We start from the raw sequence: 21,759 nt of genomic DNA on the forward strand, positions 1-21,759 counted from the left end.
TGCAATCTGGTGGTCATCAGCACGTAACTGAATCTTAAGTCACAACTATACTTGAAACCTCAGAGATCACATTACATGGCCAGCATTTAATGGTTGGTGCTGAGCTGTACACTGGCTGCAGTTCACTCTAATACTTAATAGATAATTCTGTTAGGATGAGAGTTTCCTGGTAAGTGTGTGGCAGTTTTAGCGTGCGAGATGAATAGGATTTTATTACATCTTGCTGGTGGAGATTCTTCTGTAATTTCACTTCTTGGGAGGAAGACGGTCTTCTGAAATGTACAAAAGACAGAAGGCAGACTACGATGGGGGGTGGAGGGGGAGGGATGGTAAAAAGATGGGTTGAAAGTGCACCAGCCCACACAATAAACAGCACATTAGACATGAGAGATCATTTTCTGGCAGTTTAACAACTGAAGGAGCCCATTATGAATCGTGCATGTATGAGTCCAGTGTGGTTGTCTGAGCAGTATTACGCATGCAGAACTTTAAGTTACAAACTGTGAACATAACTCACTGTTTGCTGTTTGATCTGATATTAAAAAAATCAAGATACGCAGAATTCAACAGACTTAAACAAAAAAAACAACTAACAACAACAACAGTACCTCTCATGAACATCCCCCTTCTCTGATTTGCAAGATCCCAAACTTATATTGCACCTGTTCTGACATTTTAAAATGCAGTACTTACCAATCTTTTAGCTCCAGCTTCACGTTAAATAATAACAGTTGTGATTCAGTCGTTCTTTTTCATTTATTATTTATCAGGTTATCAGTCTGAAATTAATTTGTTGCTTTCCCGTTATGCACGTCCCCATTATGCTTTTGAGACAAATAGGTTTCCTTCATTTGTACTTCTCACTAATGTGGTTTATGATCAATTAGAATCAATTAGAGGTAAGCACACTCCAACTAAGTTTATCAGAAATTAACGTGTAAATCTATTATCATTTAATGTAATATCAAGATACGTGTACTTAAGGTTTATAAATATAAGCAAACTAACAAACAAACAAGCACAAATGAGCTATGAGCAATTGCTTCAACTAATGCAATTTAAAGAGTAAATGTCTAAAATAATGAACTAGCACTGATTTTTAACGGGGCACTATTATGTATTTTCTAAGCACATAGAGCCATTTAATAGCACAGTTAAGTGTTTTTGTTGCCTTCAGTTGTTATAAAAATGCAGAATCATATATAGGGCTGCACAGTGTCGCAGTTGGTAGAGCTGTTGCCTTGCAACAAGAAGGTTCTGGGTTCAATTCCCGGCCCTGGTCTTTCTGCATGGAGTTTGCATGTTCTCCCTGTGCATGCATGCATTTTCTCCAGGTACTCCGGTTTCCTCCCACAGTCCAAAAACATGACTGTCAGGTTAATTGGCCTCTCCAAATTGCCCCTAGGTGCGAATGTGTGTCTCTGTGTTGCCCTGCGACAGACTGGTGACCTGTCCAGGGTGTACCCCGCCTCTCACCCGGTACACTAGCTGGAGATAGGCACCAGCAACCCTCCCAACCCCACTGAGGGACAAGGGTGTAAGAAAATGGATGGATGGATATATATTTTGCATTTATGACTGCTTGGTCAATGTTTTAGTGATTATTGCTCCTGCAAGCATCTTATGACCACAGACCAGGCCAGGAGGCAGCTGGAGAGGCTCCATCAGCGTACGGCTGCAGCCCCGGATGGCATGTCCCTCAGGACTCTAAAGACCTGTGCCAGCCAACATGCCCTCTGCTTAGACGCCTCTTCAACCTAAGCCTGAGTCAGGAGGAAGGGGAAAAAAATGAAATCACAAACATTAAATTGAGAAACAAAAGAAACATCAATGCTTGTATCCTGCTGAGACATTGTTGCTTGGACTTGCTCTATTATTGTCCAAAAGTATCTTCTAGAAATAGCAACAAATATGAGTCAAGAAAAAAAAAATCCCAAAAATGAAGATAATAATTCAAGGTGATTTACACTTACTACTTCAGCATGAACTTGCCTGCATGAGCTCCATTAAGAAAGAAGATCTAGAATGAACACACATCAGCCTCACTTTGAAAGAAACAACTTCTTTCAGCTTCAGCTTCAATAGATGTCTGTAATCTGCATCCACGATGCTTCTTCTATTTCTTCTCATTGTGGAAATTAAATTTTAAAAGTGCTGCCTTTCCGGTTCACTTCAACCGGCAGGTTTCAGGTCTCACATTTGGCAGCTAAAATTATTCTACATGCACTGTCTGCTGAAGGAGAAATGTGATTCACATTGACTGAACTGATACTTGCCTCTTTTTGAAGACAGGATGAAGACAATAAGGAGAAGACAGATTTGTTAAATATTACATAAAAAAAATCAACATACATACAGGGGGGTTTTCCACTGTCAGCTCACTGTGCATCACTTTCTCCTCTCCTCTATCTCCTCATTATACACTCACCAGCATTTCCAGGAAATCAAATAATGAAGCTTACAGATGACACCACAGCAGCGGGACTCATTTCATAAGAAGATGAGTGGCCCATCAAAACCACTCTGACTGGGTGGTGTTCACTGAACAATCTAAGAAAACTAAATGACTTGGTTTTAACTTTTTTCTTTTTTTGATCACATTTTACGTGACTACTACTAAACTGGTGTGTGTCTGGTTTTCATTCATGTTTTTTTCTGTACATAGTGGTGTTTGTGATGTATCTTTAACTTTTATTGATAGGACCTTATAGGAAAGATGCTCTTAATTTTATTGTACTGTTTTACAGTACAATAAAAACAGCAATAAAGTAACTCATTCGTTCTAATGTTTAATTGTTAAACGTAAATTCTCATACCCTATTCTTCAAATTGTAACAATTCAACTTTCTGGATTCCCATGCTGGGTGTGGGACATGTTGTACATTACTTAATGTCTATCACAGCACAGTAATTGCTTTAATTCATTTTGTAATCAAATCTGCTTTTTCAAAGTTCTGAAAGCCTGAAGGCAGATTAGGATCCAAACACCAATTTGGAAAGAGTTTTTTTTTTCTTCCCCTGACCAGACAGGGAATCCAAGCTAAAAGGAAGAACACAAAACATGACTTGACAAGAGCACTCACCAGACTGGATGTGGTTCTTTCACTGAATATCAGCATAAGTAAATAAACGGCTCAGTTGAAATGAAATGACTTGCAGAACTTGAACATGGTGTTCTGAGAAACCAAACACAAACACAAAAACTAGGCAACAAACCCAAGAAAAAACACGGGAACCTGTAAGATCCCAGACAACTACCAAAACCAAACATTATGATGGAAAAGCACAAGACACTGGTCTGATTTTGAAAAACTGTGGGCAGACAAATGAGACGGTGACATTTACTGTACATTGACTGGAAATGCTCAACTCACTGGAACAGAAAGTACCTACATCTTGTCATTTCGATACACAACACAACTACGCCTGGACTAGAAAAGCATTTTTTTTCACTTAGGATGCATCAATAGTGGATTTACCTTAATTGATTTTATTTCTAAAACTAAAATAAATAAATAAATCCAGAGTATTCAATCCACACTAGTGGTTGTAGACTTTTTTGAAAGATGAGGACCACTTCAGTAAATCCAAACCTTTCCAAGTATGGACAGATATTTTACAGGACTTTAACTTTTCTCACAAACCTTGATCTCAAATCCAATATGGCTCCAGAGTGTCTGTGATATTGTTCTAGCTGTTTTAAAAACATGGATCTTTTTTCTTCAGATGGTGTTTATGGCATTAAGGCGTTCACAATTATACTGCACATCCACATTTGTCAAGAGAGGATTTTTATTGACTCAATTATCACGAGTACATATAAGTTTTAAAAACGTTCTTGCGTTGTGGAATCTGTTTTCGGTTGTTTTGGAGGCCGTAATGCTTCTATTTGAATAGAAAAATAAAGAAAACTTTGCAACCAAAACTCCCTGATTTATTGGGGTCAGTCATCTTTGCTGTTTCGTTGATTGTCTCAAAGTGACCTAGAGTGTCTGATGGGTAAATAATCTATGGTGCAATAAACTACAATAAAAGTATTCCAACTTTTAGCAAAAACCTTAATCTTTTGCTTTTATATATTTTTGGACATTTTAATAACAAACAGCTGGTGCAATTGCAAAAAGTGTGAGAACCAACTCAGATTTATTGTATCAAAGAAAGATGAAGCTATGAAAGATTATTTCTATCGGCAAGGAATATGTTACACTTAAAGGGCTGCTTTGCTTGTTATTCTATGCTCTCAATGTTATTGATCTTCTGCTAAATGACATTGCATGGGTAGACATGTAAAAACAAACAACAACAAAAACTGTTCTCATCTCCATAGAAAGCAAAATTGGAACATGTCTCTGCATGTATGCATAGAAACCATGAACCCAAATAAAAGCAAACTTTCAGTAGTTGACAGTCTGATCAGCAGGCTAAGCAAACACACCAGCGTGGTGTGACATACAACAGGATATGTTCACACAACGAACGCCCTGCTCGGACAATGATCTCCCGTAAATGACTCATGGGATCCGCTGTCACAAATTCAACCCGGCATCTGAGGAGGAGTCTGCAGGTTTCAACGCATCTTTTAATGTTGGCAGAGTCTTTAAGCATTTGCTTCCCCGATTGCCCCTCAGATCAGAGCTTTTAAGTAAGAGCTGACTTCATGATAACACTCACCGCAGATGCTCACTGCACTTTATCCCTTAGGATAAAGTGCAGTGAGCATGATACAATCAATCCTATTGATTGTATCCTTTAACTCCTTCTGTTTCCCCCAGCCCCCTAGCCCATCACAATTTTTATTCATTTTCACAAACTCTGCTTTTGTATTTGCTGACCAGACAGACAGTCAGGCAGCTGTAGCGGTCCTGTATCCGTCTCCAGCTCACTTTCGCTGGTTTGTTGTACAGGTTTATGTGGAGTGTGGCATGTGTACAGAACACACTGCTCCTCCCATTATTCTGTTCATCCTCACTTTCACCACCCATATTCTTGTGGGGAAGTCACAGTTTCAGTCTCTCCTCCGCACACAACTCCCTTGCTTCTTAGCTTGCTCTCTTTTCATCTCTCAGTTGCTTCCTCGTTTCCTGCTGTGTTCAGTTACCCCGTCCTGTGAGCTATCTCACTCCCACTTCCTGCCCTCATCTGCAAAGCGAGCTCTGCACGGTAAGATAATCAATCAAATTTTAAAAACACACTTTGTTGCATGCAATCATTGACATGTCATCACGCTCTGTTTTTCTAAATGAAATATGTAATTATGTAATTATATTCTAACCTGGACTTATGAATACAGATTTTTTTTTTTGTACTGTTGTAATGCTCACTGTGATCTACTGTACTGTACCTAATACTGTTAATGTCAAATACTCATGCTGAGAAGAATCAACTTGTAGAAGCACAGGAGATTGAATATCAGAAAATGCTGGAGATTTGAGATCCTAATCTTAATGGTCATACAAGTTTAATGTCACAGTAGGCATTTTAACTATTCAGTGGTTAGATTCCTTCAGTCGGTGAGTACAGATTTAAATTTTGCTGCACAGCATATCATGTTTGCCTTGTGGACAGGGTGGTGGAAAAGGGGTGTGATAAAGAACATCTGCTTTTTTCTAGTTAAGCACAAGCTAAATGTATTTGTAGAGCAGGATAAAGCTAAAGTTTTAGGTTCACAGTATTTTGGTCTAATCATAATTTCTTTACACCAACCCAGACTCTTAACTTGTACCTACCCTGCATCATTTTTGATAGAATTTTTTATGGTTATTTGTTTCGTCTTCTTTCACAGCTCCAGAGGCTCAAAGTACGCCTAGAAACAGAGACTGACATTACACAGTTGAGCTGCAATAAATAAAAACAAAAATAAATAAATACATATTTATTTATTTGTAAATGGGAAACATTTACAAATGTTTCCCATTTTATGTTTATTTAACAAATATTTATTTAAATAAATATTTATTTATTTATAAATATGTTTATTATTTAAATAAATATAAATAAATACATATTTATTTATTTATTTATTTATTTATGAATTGGCTAAACCGTTGAAGTGTAATTGCATGACAACAGTTTCAGTCAAGAAAATTTGAAAAAAATGCAAAGGGATAAAAGAAAGTGTAATTTGTCTTTAAAAGTAGAAATAAAAGCCTTTGTAGCCTCCAGAAACCAAATATCGTCCAGTTTCACTTTTCAGGGTAGAAAGCTTCTATATGAGCTGAAAACATGTAACATTAACTGAGATAAGCTGACATGGGAAAAGAAAAATAAGTCAGATAAACTGCTGTAAATCCCCTTCAGAGAGAATCATTATCAGTTCCAGCACTATGGTGGGATTTCTCCTGAGGAAAAGACAATTTTCCCCAGGAGAAATGTCTATTTGTTAAAGTAGAGGTAAGAAACTGTTAGTGCTTTCATGAGCAACAAGTGTGTTTAACAAATAAAAGTTTAGCATTGTAACTCTAAATATTATTTCACATTCAAAAATATTTGAGCTGAAAAGTGAGCGAGTATCACATTTTCTCAGACTTTAAGGTTTTGGAAGATTATGGTAAAATTATGTAATTTACTGTTCAAACTAATTTAAGCAAAGATGTTTTCTACTGATCTTATTTTGCCAAATTTGCTCAATAAAAACTCAATTAAAACTTTTTGTTTTTCAATCATTTTCCACTGTAATTTGCATATTTTTCCATCCATTTTTCTTCTCTAGTCAGGAAAAACACACGATAGGCAGCCTGTGTGGGACAGGTGTTGCCACACAGTAGAACATACTAGAAAATGAAGAGAAACCCCACTAATAACACTTATTTTCTCCCAGTCAAGCTTATTAACAGTGTAAGTTTTTGGAGTGAATCCACTTCATATTGTAGAATAGACACCGACTCTTAGACTTTCAACTCAGAATGTGACAAATGCAGGACTCAAATGTGTAAAATAATAATAACTAAATCTTGGCTCTGCTTTTAGACAGATCATTTGAATTTTTAACTTCTTGCATTTTGGAAGTTCTCTGTTCATGCTTTTTTAAATACCATGACCTGACAATGCCAGATAGAAACTTAATATAAAAAAATATAAAAAACACAAAAATGTATGTGCGATCAATTAAAGTCATCTGGAAAATGAATGATAAATAGTGAATCTTAAGGAAGCATTTGTTGCCAGAGTTCTGATGTAATTTAATATTTCCCTTTGATCTAATTAAATGTTGATGAATGAGTAGAATGTGTATTGGTCTTTTTGGTCTGTTTTTCTTTCCATTCTGTCTTATTCAATAAATCTTAAAACATATAATTTTTACTGTATGTTAATACAAATGCTAGGTTTGCTAGACTGTGAGATTACAACAACATTAACAAGATTGTTTGCGGTTAGACACAACTTATAAAATCTTGATTAGATCAGCACTTGAGTCATTGCAATTGTCTAACCAACGCAATATGCTTTGAAACACGAAAGATAAAATCAGTCAGTCGTCTCACCACACTGTTATCCAGTATGGTTTTAAGCGTCCATAGTGGATAAAATGAAAACTAATTTCTTATTATTATATAGAAATTAGTTCTCCATAAATAAATCCATTTATGGAGAAGTGGTTGCAGTATGAACTATTATAAAAAAAAGTATTTCTTGCATAACAGTCAGAAAATATATATATAGCTATAGCTGCTTGCAATCACTGAACTAGCAAATCCATACTTCAGATCAATCCTTCCCTGCAGCAGGCTCCTACATTATAAAAGCAGAACTGAGCCCAAGTAGAAGTCCGCATCACTTTTCACATTTTTCAATTTAAAGCCAGGAGGAACTCTTTATAGTCTTGTTTAATAAAAAGGGGGAGGCATGCATTTTTTTAGTACTCGTAAAGAAACGTGTGTGTCTTGCTTCCTGGACCACAGCAATATAAAGACACAGCAGACACCAGGTTCTTACCTTTGAGGAAATCTTTTCTTTGTTACGCTTTGCCTACATTTTCAGTTTATACCTTTGTCTATTGCCAGAAAGAACATCTTTTAAAGCCTCAGTTATAATTACAGCTCCACACTTCTGTGAAGCCTATGTGACATAAATTTTGTCACATGTTCCCTGGTAGGACCTTGGGCTACCCTTGCAGTAGCCCGGATTTTTGTTACCTCAGAGACAACAATAAACCCATTCAAAGGGTTCCACAAAAAAAAAAAAAATCACACCAGTCAATTATGAAAATAACAAAACAAACAGGAGATAAAGAAGGGGCAAATTAACAGTACAGTTTTATAGAGTGATAAGAGATTGGCTTCTTTCCCAATAATTTTCTTCCCAGCAACCAGAATAACAGAAAACATGCGTTCTAGTAGCGTTCTAGTCAGAAATCTCTTTGACAGTCATGGAGAGATATGTCAGGTCAAGTCAAGTTAACTCATTTTTATTTGTGCAGCACATTGCAGCAACAAGGCAGTTGGACGTGATTTACACCAGAAAGCATAAAACAGTGAGCAATTACAAAACAGCAATAAAAATTACATTTGTCAAATGCCATCATCAAGCAAGTACACATTTAATATATTCCGGTTACTATGAATTAAAGGCTTTTCAAAACAGGTGGGTTTATAGCCTTGATTTAAAGGAACTCGTGTTCCTGCAGATATGTTCAGCTTGTTAATGCCAGGGAGTGTTGGGCTCAGTTTATTAATGAGTCCAACATTAGTCACAATAAATTCTCAGTGCAATGTCCCAGTATCTCCAAATCTGTGCACAACAGAGTACTTTTATACTTGTTGATGGATTATATTCTGGATAAACCATTACAGTCACTTCTGACTCATGAACATTTGATATGGTATACAATCTTCAGCGATGACAAAATGACCCAATTTGTGATCAATCATCCATCCATTTTCTTACACCCATGTCCCTTAATGGGGTCGGGAGGGTTGCTGGTGCCCATCTCTAGCTAACGTTCCAGGCAAGAGGCGAGGTCACCCTGGACAGGTCGCCTGTCTGTCGCATTGTGATCAATCAGTGGAGACCATTTCAGTATCGCTTTACTGATAATAATGAAGGACATTGCCTCCCTCTGTCTAAGGGCATGGAAGTCACACATTATAAGTCACTTTCACCTCACTTTTTTTTTTGTGCAATATATAAGACTTTTCAGTACCAGAAATCTCTCTCCAGTTGTATCTATGTTACAGCCCAACTTATCTGGAGAGAAACACTCCTTTCTGTCACTGAATATAAACAACTCAGGCTGAGTGGTTCCAGGCACACTTTTACTCAGAACATATATTTATATTGTTTGTGGTTTGCATAGACAGGAGGTTGGAATGGGTAAAAGAGACCATATCTAATTATCTACAGAGGTGGACTTTCCTGTCCAAGGCTGCAATCAAATATAATCTCAAATATTTCAGATTATCTATTGTTTGTCTGTGTGTCTGTGTATGTCATATATTCTTTAAAAGACTTGAGAGACTACATGTATTTGAGCGTGAATATTATTCTGCACGGAGGGCATAATTAATGCTGGGTTGAAGTTCAAGACATACCTCATTTCACTGATAAAAAAATGCTGCTGCTGTATCCTTTGTTTTACTGTAACCTCAGAGTCAATACACCAAACCTAAAAGCAGAGGTTTCCTGTTTAATGCATTACTTCAGATGCTGCATGTGGCTTATCAGAGCTGTTTTGTGCCTATTCGGGTACTTTCCTTCTCATTTGCTGACATTTGCTTGTTTGGCTCTCATCCATTATTGTTATTATTGTTGCCAACAATTTGTATTTTTTTCCCAGCTCAAAGTAAATACTGTAAAGCTTGCGGTCATTGTTTGTCATCACTCTTCAGACCTCCATATTCATCACAGTAACATGACAGCTGAGAGCCTTTTAGTGACAGCTTCACTTCTACTTTTTGTTTTGGCTCTGGTACGCTTTGCCAACAGGAAATGGGTTCCAAAAAGAAAATGGGCTACAAGTGTCGCATAGCAGGAGTGATGCTCCTATTGATTGGAAGCATTGCTGCCCTTGTTGTTGTTGCTGTCGTCCAGGACAAGTTAAAGGTTAAGGAGTATGGATTAGAGGTGAACACACACGCACACACACACGCATACACACACACACACACACACACACACACACACACACACACACACACACACACGCACACACACACACACACACACACACACACACACACACACACACACACACTCACACAAGTGTGTCTTTCTATCTTCTCAAGGACTTTGCCTTGACTTTTATTCATTTTTCATTCATTTCTATAATCTAAACCTGAGTCTTACCCTAAATCTAACTGTTGCCAGTACGTGCCAAACCCTACACTGCAAAAACAGCACTACTCCCTATTGGGCCCAATGCTTGGGCCTCATAGGGAGCAGTTGGTCCCCACAGCATTGCATTAGTTGGAAAAAAAGGTCCTTACGTTGCATCAAATACAAGGACACATACACACACATGCATAAGAAGAATAATACCTACAGATTTCTATATTGTACCTGCACAATCAAACACTTACAAGACATTATCAAGGGAGAGCTCAGCTACTGGTTCCACTGGTTTATAATGTGAGGCAAGATAACAACAACAAAAAAATAGGCCAGCCAGCAGTTTGACACACCTTTGCTTCACTGTCAAAGATGTAGTCTTTACATATACAGTTTGCAAAACTTTCACATGGAGGGCTGATGTTTTCCTGCATGCTTTTTCATGCTTTTTCACAGTTTGGTATTGTGATAGACTCCGGCTCCTCTCGCTCCAATGTCTACCTGTACGAATGGCCTGGGGAGAAGGAGAATGAGACCGGTGTAGTGACTGAAAGAAAGAACTGTAAAGTTAGAGGTAAGTGAAGTAGATGCGTAATGTTGGTAGAAATGTTTAATCTTTTTCTAACAGCAACTCAGCAAAGTCGAAATATTCAACTAGTGTAATCCAAATGAATTTGGAGTTGTTTTTTTTTTATGTTTAATGTTTCACATAAACCTGTGTTCAACAGTTTCAAATGCAATGTTTGTTTTTGAAGGAATAATCCAAACACAGATTTGTGCTTCCAGGGGCTCCTATCTCAGATCTCGAGGTCAGTTCCAAGGAAGATGAAAAAACATTTAAAGGATTTCAAGACTGCATGGATGAAATCAAGAGTCACATTCCTGGAGAAAAGCACAAAACCACACCCCTCTTTCTGGGAGCTACAGCTGGGATGCGCCTTCTAGAGTAAGAGAGAGACAATATCCTAAATCACACCGTCGTTTTTAAACTGTGCTATATTTAGTGATTAAATGCTAAGTCTTTATCAGTCTCAAAGAAAAGATAAGGAATGGAGTTAGGAGAGGTACTGCTTTCCCTATTTATCTCCAAAAATGTGAGAAGCAGAGGGTTTCAATTTCTGATTAGAAGATAAATACATAAATTAACTGGTAGGTTTTAGAAAAGCACATAATAAACTCAAAGAATGTACACGCTGTATTGTGAGGACATAGTTTTAAACTGGTCAGAATTGCACTTTCTACATCAATTTGCTGTGTAATTGATTAATGTCTGTGTCTTGCTTTTAAGAATGAAAGATGAGAAAAGAGCCAATAAAATCATGGGGAAACTCAGAGACTTCCTGAGTAAACAAAACTTCCAGTTCCACAATGCTTCCATCATCACCGGACAGGAAGAGGGGCTGTTCGGGTGGATCACAGTGAATTACCTGAAGGAAAATTTCCTAGAGGTGAGACTTGAGAGCGTACTTGTCCATTTAACTGTTTAAATTGTAGAAATACAACTGCTCTGTGAACAGGACCAGCGGAAGGTATGGTTGCTTTTCCATAAATTATTCCAATTACATTTATAGAAAAACATGTGGAACACTTACATTCGTCCAAATGGAGCAGAGACAGTCGGGTCTATGGATCTCGGTGGAGCATCAACACAGATCGCCTTCCAAGTTCAGGAACATGGAGAGGGGCCTGACTACATGCGTGTCAAGCTGTATGGTTACCCCTACACTGTCTACACGCACAGTTTCCTTTGCTACGGCAAAAATGAGGCTGACAAGAGGGTACTGGACAAAGTAATCAGGGTATGCAACTTCTACTAGGTATTCTTAATGCCTTCATATTCTGTCTTTATGAATCAGTGCTTTAAAATGATTCCTTTTGAGTTTTGTATCTACCTTCTTAGTACACCAAGATACTGATGAAAAAAAAATAGTAAAAACCTCAATATCATTTTGAATGGTTGTAGGGCATCTGTGAAAATCAATTTTCAGGTCCTGTACAGAATCTCAATTGAATTCAGGTCTGGAGTTTGACTTGGCCATTCAAAAATATGAATTTTATAATTTATTAAAACCATTCCATTATACCTCTGGTTTTCTGAAAGATGTTTAAGACTTGAAATATTTTTTTTGAACATTTTTTCATTAATGTTCTGCAACAACTCTCTAAGGTCTTCAAGGATCGGCTGCATGATTCAATATTTCATACTGTTTGCATGTTATGTGACTTCTGAAGGCAACTGGTTGCACCGTAGGTTATTCATGGGTGTTACCTAAAAGTCCAATGAAACACTGAAAGTTAGTGCTTGTAATGTGGCAAGGCCTAAAAAGAGGGTGAAGGATACTTATGTAAAGCACTAAATGTTGATAAAACAACATAAAACAGGCAGTAAAAGCTAAGCAAAATAGAAAATATTGTTGTATGTAAATGCAACAACAGTGGCACTATTGCCAACAGTGGCACCTTACTGGAATATGTAGCAGGCTGTCAGACCGCAAAGACCAAACTGGCCCAAAAACATCATGAATGTGTGCAGACTAAGATAACTATAACTGAAGAGCTAGCCGAGATTCATCAAGAAAAGAAGTCCCTTTCATGTGAAAGCTGACGTCCATTAATGCCCTGTTAAAAATGGATTAGTGAATACTGCTGTTCCAAACAGTCAAAGGAAAACCAGTCAAGAATGCATTATATCATTAAGAATATTGATTGGAACGTCATCCTAGCAGCCTGTGTCAAAATCATAATTTCTCGTAACTTACAGCCCAATTTTCAAAATCAATGACCATGTGATAGGAAGAGATATCTTGTGTTGGTGTACAGTGGAACTAATGTGAATAGACTGCAATCTGTTACCTGTATGGAATGATGGCTTTAAGGGTTTAAAACACAAAAGCTTCTGTTAGTCTTCTAATCAAGTGCCTTCACTCTCATTCTTTTGTCTCATGATGGCATGTCTTTACTTTGGATGTTGTCAGGAATCATCTGATCCAGCCTACGTAATAAATCCCTGCTACCCCAAAGGTTTCAACACTACCATAAAAGCTTCATCCATTTATGACACGGAGTGCATACCGAAACCCAAAAACTACAACTCCGGTCAAGAGTTCTACATGGTTGGAGGGTCCGACTCGGAAAAATGCGGGGAAATAGTGAAGTCCATATTTAACTTTCAGAACTGTTCCTCAAAGCAGTGCTCCTTCAACGGGGTGGAGCAGCCGCCAGTGACCGGACATTTTATGGTAACACTTGTAGATACAACTGAATATACAAGTAAGTAGTTGTTGATCCAGAATAAATGAATGTTTGTTTCTTATGGTCCTTTAGGCGTATGCTGGATTCTTCTTCATTGCTCGAGCGCTGGAGCTGAGTGGGAAATCCGACCTTGATGAGTTCAAGATTGCTGTTGGGAACTTCTGCAACTCTGACTGGGCCGAGGTAGGCTATCCGAACTGATGAGAAGCTACCATAGAAAGTGCAAAGAAGAACAATAAAAAGGAAGATGAGGGACACAGAAAAATAAAGCAGTGTAATCATGAATGTGTGAAAAATAGCTGATGGGTGCTCACACCCATTTGCAACCCTGCCAACACATTTTATGTGAGGCTCAGACCTTTGTGAAAACTACTTCCTTTAACCTCTTTGTAGTTGATAGCTGCTCATTCAAAAGAATAATTTTCCCTCACCCTTTAACTTCCTGACTGATAGACACTGAGACATTGCATCAATATTTACACATACCAATAGTATATACCACTATTTGAAAGATAAACGTTTTGCTTAGTATGTGTGCTACTGCTGCATTGCAAAACTTGTGTGGGCTGAAATGCACTTATTGTCCTCCAACCAACAGTAGTCGTTAATCTGTTGAAAAGTCCAGCTCTGCATTAATTACATTTTGCCTCTTTTTATTTTAGTTTGCCCTCTTGCTGTTGTCAAACTACAATTTTCACTCCGATCTGTTTCTTGTCTTTTAAGCTTAAAGTACAAAAGCGCCGGATCTCTGAGGAATACCTCAAGACCTACTGCTTTGCCAGTCACTATGTCCTCACTCTTCTGGCAGATGGCTATAAGTTTGACAATGAGACTTGGAAAAATATTCACTTTGAACAAAAGGTAAGTAGGACAACATCCAAAACGACGTAAAAATCCTGTCTTGATTGAAAGTTTTGCTTCTATCAACTGCTTTATTTTCTGCATTTCTAAAAATCAATGAACTGCTGTAAAACTAGAGCTCCAGAATGCATCCATGTTGGGACTCAAGACATCTTTAACTGTGTAAAACATTGCTTGGGGCCACCCACTGAGGCGTATAACAGATCATTGATACGCTAATTATTTTGTTCTGAAATAGTGGAACATATGAAGAGCATGTTTCGACAAAGACCCTTACAAAAGTGGGATTTCCCAAGTATTACACTGTGCTCATCAGTCATAAGACAAAATGAAAGACAGCGGTTCCATGAAATATCTAAACTCCAGACTGCCATTTGTCACTCATTCAGCCGTTGGCCTTTAGGCACAAGGCATTTTTGTTCCTCAAATACTTGAGGCACTCCCAGATTTGAACAAAGAATTAATGTTCTCATCGGGGCTCCCTGAGGTATTATGACAGTCGTTGTAGAAAGAGCCAAAAACCAGACACATGGATTTTTTTGTTTGTTTTACTGGGGTGTTCTTCGCATGTTATGACTCATTTTGTGTCTTTAAAAGCTGTTCGTGTTGCTTCAGAACAAAAATATTCAGTATCCGAAACTTCAAATGTCATGTATGTGCAGTGCAAGAGTGAGGCTCAAAGAAAATGCAACATAAGTCTAAAACAGAAACTAAAATTCCGCAAGGGCTTTTCTAGCTTTTTTACGAATTCAAGAACAAAAATGTGCCGTGCATTTGTATTCCTAGTCAGAACTTTATCTAGCCTCCTTCTGTTGTGTATGATTCTGCCATCTTTAGAGCTCAAACTGGTGATAAAGAAAGCACGACTAAACATGCATGTGTGCAACTTCTCTCCTTCCCTCTTCAGATAAAGGAAACAAGCATAGGCTGGAGTTTGGGCTACATGCTGAGCATGTCCAACATGATCCCGTCTGAAGTGAAAGAAATCACTCCAATGACAAACCCGGTCTTTGCTGGTCTCATCTTTCTATTTTCAGCTCTAATCATTGTAACGGCAGTCTTAGGATTTATCATCCTCATTCGTACTTGCTATTGATAAGTGATGAAAGGAAATTAAGGAGAGCATAGGGAAATATTTTGTTTTTTGCTGGAAAGTGCTGCAGCAGCATGTGATCAGGCATGTTTGTTGAACATCACTAAGCAAAGTGATGTGTTATTTTTTCAGCTCAAACCTCTGAGACAAGATTTACATAGAAAATGTATTTGCACTTAAATTTATGATTAAACTTTTTTTTCCCCCAATATAACCAGTGCTCGCAAAAGATAAATCACATTGCAGGAGGACAACACATATTTTGCTTGCACAGGTTGATTTTTTTTCTCAGCATCCACCGAAAAATTTTATTTTTTTGTTCTTTTGTAAATGTTGTTCTGATGGGAACATCAAGGAAACTGATCAGTATTTGTCCCGTTTCCTCATGATGAGGTAATGCCGCTCCACTTTTGGTGTCAGTTCTACTTTTAGGTCAGAGATTCATCACACATCTATGTAAGCAGACATAAACAGTCCATCCTTTTTTACTTGAACAAAAATGAAGTAGAAAGGGATGAAGGGGTGAGTCGAGTCTGAGCCGCTCTATCAGGAAACATCAGTTCTCCTACCTGGCTTGATAATGACACATCTTTAGTGCTTGTTGTAATAAATAATAAATTGTGAATGTTTTCATTATAATTGTAGTCAGAAGTTCAGATGGCAATAGTAGCACTGGAAGGAGGTGAAGGAGACCAATCTATTCACAAGTTTTCTGTGTCATAACATACTGTTGCAACACTTTTAATAAATATGTATATGTTGCAGCTTTAAGTGTTAAACAGGGCAGTGCCCAAAAAACTAATCTCCGTGTTTTCTTCATCCCTCCTTTGATTGTAGAAAGATCATGGTGGTAAAGCTCTAAGAACAAAAGTTTAGACTAAACATTAGCGTTTGATTATTGTCTGCAACGTTTTCACACTTTATATCATCAGACATTTGAAGTATTATGATTAGATGTGGAAGATCTCCTTATAGAGTAACACAAAAATCAAATACATAAGATTACTGAAAAACACTTAAATGTCATCATGTCTTATATTCCAAATTCAGTCAAGTAATGGTTACGTAATATACCTGATTAAAAATAACTGTCTGTTCTTGAGGGTGTTTCACTTTTCTTTCCAGAGTTATAGTTTGAACTGAACATTTATAACTCTAAAAGTAGAAACGGGAACAATAAATTCATGTAAAATGCCCCGCTTATTTTATTTTTTTTATAGGTTTATTCTATGTAAGAGGCAAATATCAGGAAAACTAACCGATTTATTCCAATTTTGTACTTTTTGTCAAGGACTTTATCTCACTGTCAGGGAACGTAGAAAGTGTTCATTTTCAGTTAATTGTGTTCAGCTGTCGATGTTTTCAGCTATACGCATACGTTTTACTAAATGGGAAATTTCTGAACGTTCATTTGAATCAGTAAATCATGGGATTTTCTTGTGAATGAAACTTTGGTTGAATGCAGCACACTCTACTGGATGATATTTTAGGACAATTTTGACTGTACTTGGAAAAACTGATGCATGTTTTTCATTTTATTGTACTCCCTCGACTGTTTCAATGCTTTGATAACCAACATAACTGTATAATAAACATGTTCTTTGACCGCATTTTTTGTAGTTATTTCATTACCTTCAAAATTATTCACCCATTATTCACCCATACCATAAGATTATGCATGTTGCTGCCTTATTTCACATTACTTGCAGTCACAGATGTACACTATTTAATCACTTCACAGAAAGTAGCACTGCCAAACTATGTATGCAACCTTACAACAAACCTTTCAGTTTATTGTAAATTGTAGAAAACACATGAAAAAAACAGAGGCAACCCACCAATACACAAAATATTTTGCTGTGGTAATGACCAACAATCTTGAAAACACTCTAATTACCCAAAATAGGATGATTCCTATGAAAACAGGATATAATAAACTGCTGCATGGTTTTAATTTGAGCACACAACACATTTGACGGAGTTGAAGCAACACTGTGCCGAGTCTATTTGGTCCTTTTCACAATTGGTATTAGTTAGTTTCAAGTTATCCAACAAGAAATTGATTATCTTTGACTCTTCCAAGTGTGAAAACTACTCAATCTCTTGTTCAAATAACTCTAGATGAGTTAAACTGATGACTGCTTGAAGCAGTATGCCTGCACATGCAATAAACCTGCCTTTAGTCTGTATGCAGAAAACAATGCTGCACCCTAGTGGTAACATGCTGCAAAAGTCATTAAGAAATGTGGGCACTGGCTGTTTTTATAAAAAAAAAAAATTTATTGAAAGTTTTGTCAAAAAAGAAAAACAAAAACAAACAAAAAAACACACGTGTGAAACTACAGCAACACCCACTGGTTCTACAGACACTCAAAATCACAACTTTGAAAGACATTGGAGGCATGTGACCAAGCAAATAAAAAAATAGCATCCTCAAAGTTTTGCATCTTCTTTTACACGCCTGTACAAAAAAAAAAAAAAAAGAAATCACCTCATAAATATTACCTTTGTTTCCTCGGCCTCCTCTTTTGTTTCTGATAGTTTATTTTCCATGAGAAGTTTGTATCTGCTTAGTTTTGGTAAAAAAAAAAAAAAATCACCTTTTTTCCATTCATTTTGTCTTTTAACCTCCATCCAGAGTGATGTCGGCCTAGATGGATGTGGACTCAGAACCAGTGTGAACCCCAACACGTACTCTTCTTCTCCTACTTACTTTCCACTCATCTGATGCACTCGTACTCAGAACAAATGTTTTGTTCATGTTTTATTCTTTAGTCTTCATTCTGCCTTAAAATAATCAGTTGCTGTATTTCAATGGTGCATTTTCCCCCCCACACACATACACAACACAGGACACCCTCTTTCCTCAATACTGAAAAGTGTTTAGCAGCTCAAATATAAGTAATTGTCAAATAACAGTAAAAAAAAAAGAAAAAAAAGTTGCACAAAAAATATTGCCCTTGTAGAAGAGTGTTCATAAGCTGAAACTGTTTTGTTCTGCAGAAGTGCCCGTTTGTCTGATAGAGGTCACTGGTGTTTACAGATTACGTGTGTTTGGCAAGACAGACAAAACGGATTGTTTTACAGAACGAGTTCTGCTTGTTTAAAGTGGGTTCTGAATGGCACGTCAGTATGTGTAGTCAGTGTCTCAACTGCAGAAGACAGCGACCAGAGTAATCTCAGTTTGCAGAAACTGGGGTGAATTATAATTAAGAAATAAAGGTTAGTGCTAAAATAATTGCTCTCTTTTGAGAGTTCAGGTAAATTATTTTTGCATGTTTGCAGCTATAAAAAAACATTACTCAAATGTTTTGCGTCATGCAACTAATCCATGTCAATGCCCTCCTTAAAGAGTGCTTTAAAATGTATAATCTCCCATAAAATGTCATCTGCTTGTAATATAATATTCCTAAAAGTATTTGACTTTTTTTTCCTTAAAAAAAAAAACCATACTTGTCTTGCCTGAAAATGCATCGCATGACTTTGGTTAGTAACGTAGATTTATATGTATATCCTATTTTATCAATATATTAAAATCTTATTCCCTCATGTACATATGACTGCAACATATTCCTTTAGATAAACCTTTCAGTGATCACTTGATATCAGAAACCAGATAAAAAAAAACAACAACAAAAAAACAGAACGTAATCAATAAAAATATATAACTTTTCATTCAGTGAAATGACAAACATTTTTTGTTTTCTGTTAGCATTGAGGGATTCAGTTTTACTTTTGGTCGCTGTCTTCTGGAGGTAAGATGCTGGCGGCCTATAACTGCTCCACAGTGCCACATTTTAAACAAACAAAGTTATCTGTGCAAATCAGAGTTTGCATTCCAAATTGCGTTAATGAAATCTGTAGTACTTTAGCAAACAAGGATTTAATTTCAGCAACTCAGCCACCTCATTATAAGCCTCCGCTCTGTCGAGAACAACGGTTCTCTTCAATCGTCACTGAACTCAACATCACGGCAAACTAAGCTGCTCTTCTCGTTGAGGCAGCCGACTTAAAGACCTACTGCATATTTTATTTTAATCTCACAAGCTGCGTTGGGGACTCTCTTCCACTAAAACCATGATAAGCAAGAATGTGTTTCACTTTTAAAAGGTTAAAGAGTTGAACAAACAACAAGGAAGATCTCTTCTCTACATAATTTCTTCGTCTTTGGTATAAAATATGCCATCGGCAGCGTTTGTTCAACCGTTAAGAAAGACTCAAGAAACTGTCGACAGCTTTACTCAAACTATTGCTTATCACACATTTATAAACCCTAATTTTTTTTTTCCCTTTTCTTCAATTTGGTTGTTGATGAAGTTTTCCATTTCTCTATGTTGTGAGACAAACAAAGCACACAAACAAGAACATTTGGACTGCAATGAAAAGAACAACAAAACCTGAAAATGAGACAATGTGGCGGAGAAACTGAGATTTGATCCCACCGTCAGACCAAACCACATTGCCCAGGAAGCCGCGGATCAACTCTTTCAACAAGCCACTTAAAGTCTTTTTTTGTCCATCTAATCCATCGACCTTTTTTGCACTTCACCACTTGTCATCTTCAAACTATTGTAATATCTTTTTGTTTTTAAAACCTGTACAGATAGCTTTGTAGATTTCCTCTCTGAGACTCCCACAACACACTTTCATCATTTTTAAAAAGAATTTAACACTATGGAGTCTTTTTTTTCCCCCAAAGTCTGAGAAAATTAAGGCAATAAGAATTTAAGAAAACATTGATTTTCTAAAAAACTACTCAAATAATAAAAGAAAAAGAAAAACAGAGCTTCATATCAGAGGAAGACAGTCTGTTTTCTCCTCGACATTGCTTCCTTTATTTTTTAATAAAAAAGTCAAAAATTCTACCTGCACATTCAAATGTTTTCTTTTTTTTTTCTTTACAGTTGGTTGAGTTTTGATTTCAGTCTTTTATATAGTTTTTTTTTTTTACCCCTCCAGAGGGGAAAGTCCAGTCTCAAGGTGAAAAGTGATCAAATCAGTCTTGGACTGTGATTGATTCCATTGTCTTGTAGTTCAACAAACATTCTTTTTTTATTTTATTTTTTTTTTAGCTGTCTTTGTCTTGGTTCAAACAGCTATAAAATATAGCATATGTTTTTTTTTCTTCATTTATTTGGTTCCTGTGCACAGTGGAAGCATTTTCCTGTCTGCCATGTCCACCTCACTGCTGTGTTTTTGTCCTCTGTCATGTTTTGATTCTCCATCTCTCTCCGGCTCCGTCGTGCAGTCCTTCTGAAGGCATTGCAACAATGGCTCCCACCAGTTACCTGAAGGAGACAGAGAAGTCAGAAAAAACTAGATGACCAAGACTTTTTTTCAGGAACGCAGCTAGACGGAAATAAAATCAAGTTACTGAGGCGGCGAAAACGAGATAAACACCATAAAGAGGAGTGATAGAAAGAATGACGGAGTTATGAGCAAAATAAAAAAAAATCTCCAGTTTAGCTTTGTAATTTTGCTCATGAAACAATCTGTTTCCACACTGATTGGCTTTCAGTTGAATGGAAGTAGAAAAAAACTTTCAATTTAGTACATTACATTTGTTGTTTTCTAAAATATTGAGTCTAGGTTTTATAGGTATCTTAGAGCATCTGCATCTAATTTGTTGCAAACATTTTTTTTCCCCCACAGTTTACTTTCTCTCCCCTGTCAATTCAGAAACTCTCAAGAAAGTGAAGTGTTGACCAGGTGCAAGAATATATATATATATATATATATATATATATATATATATATATATATATATATATATATATATATAAAACCAACCTCTGAAGCAGTTTGAGCAAAATATACAGATGACCAGTCAAAAAATTATCTTTTTATGCCGAAGTGAGTCTACACATAAATTAGACATTAGATAGTTAATCACTATTAAATTTGCTCGCAATTAGTGAAAGCTACAGTTTACCCGATGGTCAGAAGAAATACTCATGGAGTTAGCAAGGGGCTAAAGCACACTACTACACTTCTGTCGCATAAAAATGATCTGCAGAGATGGTTTTCATTACTAAATCAAAGAGAATTTAAAGCAAAAGAAGGACTGGATGGTCCAGTTGTGATTAATAGATTAGCAAGTTGCTTTCCTACAAGAACCTAACTACTTTGTAACCTTAATTGGAGCATTACATGCTTAGTTTATTGATTAGCAGATAAAAAAAACACAAAACAATAAATTTTAACATATTTATGCCCACATATCAAAAACATTGGACAATTATCTAAAGATATAATTAGCTAATAAATGTTTGTCATGTTATCTGTCACTA

The 21,759-nt window shown here is 36.8% G+C and overlaps 2 protein-coding genes across 4 annotated transcripts in view; one reads left to right on the forward strand and one right to left on the reverse strand.

Annotated features, from left to right (window-relative positions):
• The first annotated feature begins 4,827 nt into the window (after nt 1-4,827).
• entpd3 (ectonucleoside triphosphate diphosphohydrolase 3) lies at nt 4,828-17,079 on the forward strand. Its single transcript, XM_008432140.3, has 10 exons — nt 4,828-5,160; nt 9,922-10,059; nt 10,720-10,837; nt 11,050-11,209; nt 11,552-11,711; nt 11,835-12,062; nt 13,239-13,502; nt 13,588-13,698; nt 14,239-14,376; nt 15,284-17,079. The coding sequence occupies exons 2-10, from the start codon at nt 9,925-9,927 to the stop codon at nt 15,470-15,472; spliced, it is 1,503 nt and encodes a 500-aa protein (XP_008430362.2). The 5' UTR covers nt 4,828-5,160; nt 9,922-9,924; the 3' UTR covers nt 15,473-17,079.
• A 649-nt stretch (nt 17,080-17,728) lies between these two features.
• Nucleotides 17,729-21,759, reverse strand: part of LOC103478357 (RNA-binding motif, single-stranded-interacting protein 3) — a 149,767-nt gene continuing 145,736 nt past the window's right edge. For all 3 annotated transcript variants that reach the window (XM_017309584.2, XM_008432132.3, XM_008432138.3), the window contains exon 14: nt 17,729-20,757. In XM_017309584.2, coding sequence (XP_017165073.1) covers nt 20,754-20,757 — 4 coding nt within the window. In that variant the 3' untranslated portion in view covers nt 17,729-20,753. The remainder of the gene's footprint in view (nt 20,758-21,759) is intronic.

The sequence above is a fragment of the Poecilia reticulata genome, chromosome 16 (genome assembly GCF_904066995.2).
Source record: "Poecilia reticulata chromosome 16, P_reticulata-male-v2, whole genome shotgun sequence".
Lineage (NCBI taxonomy): Eukaryota > Metazoa > Chordata > Actinopteri > Cyprinodontiformes > Poeciliidae > Poecilia > Poecilia reticulata.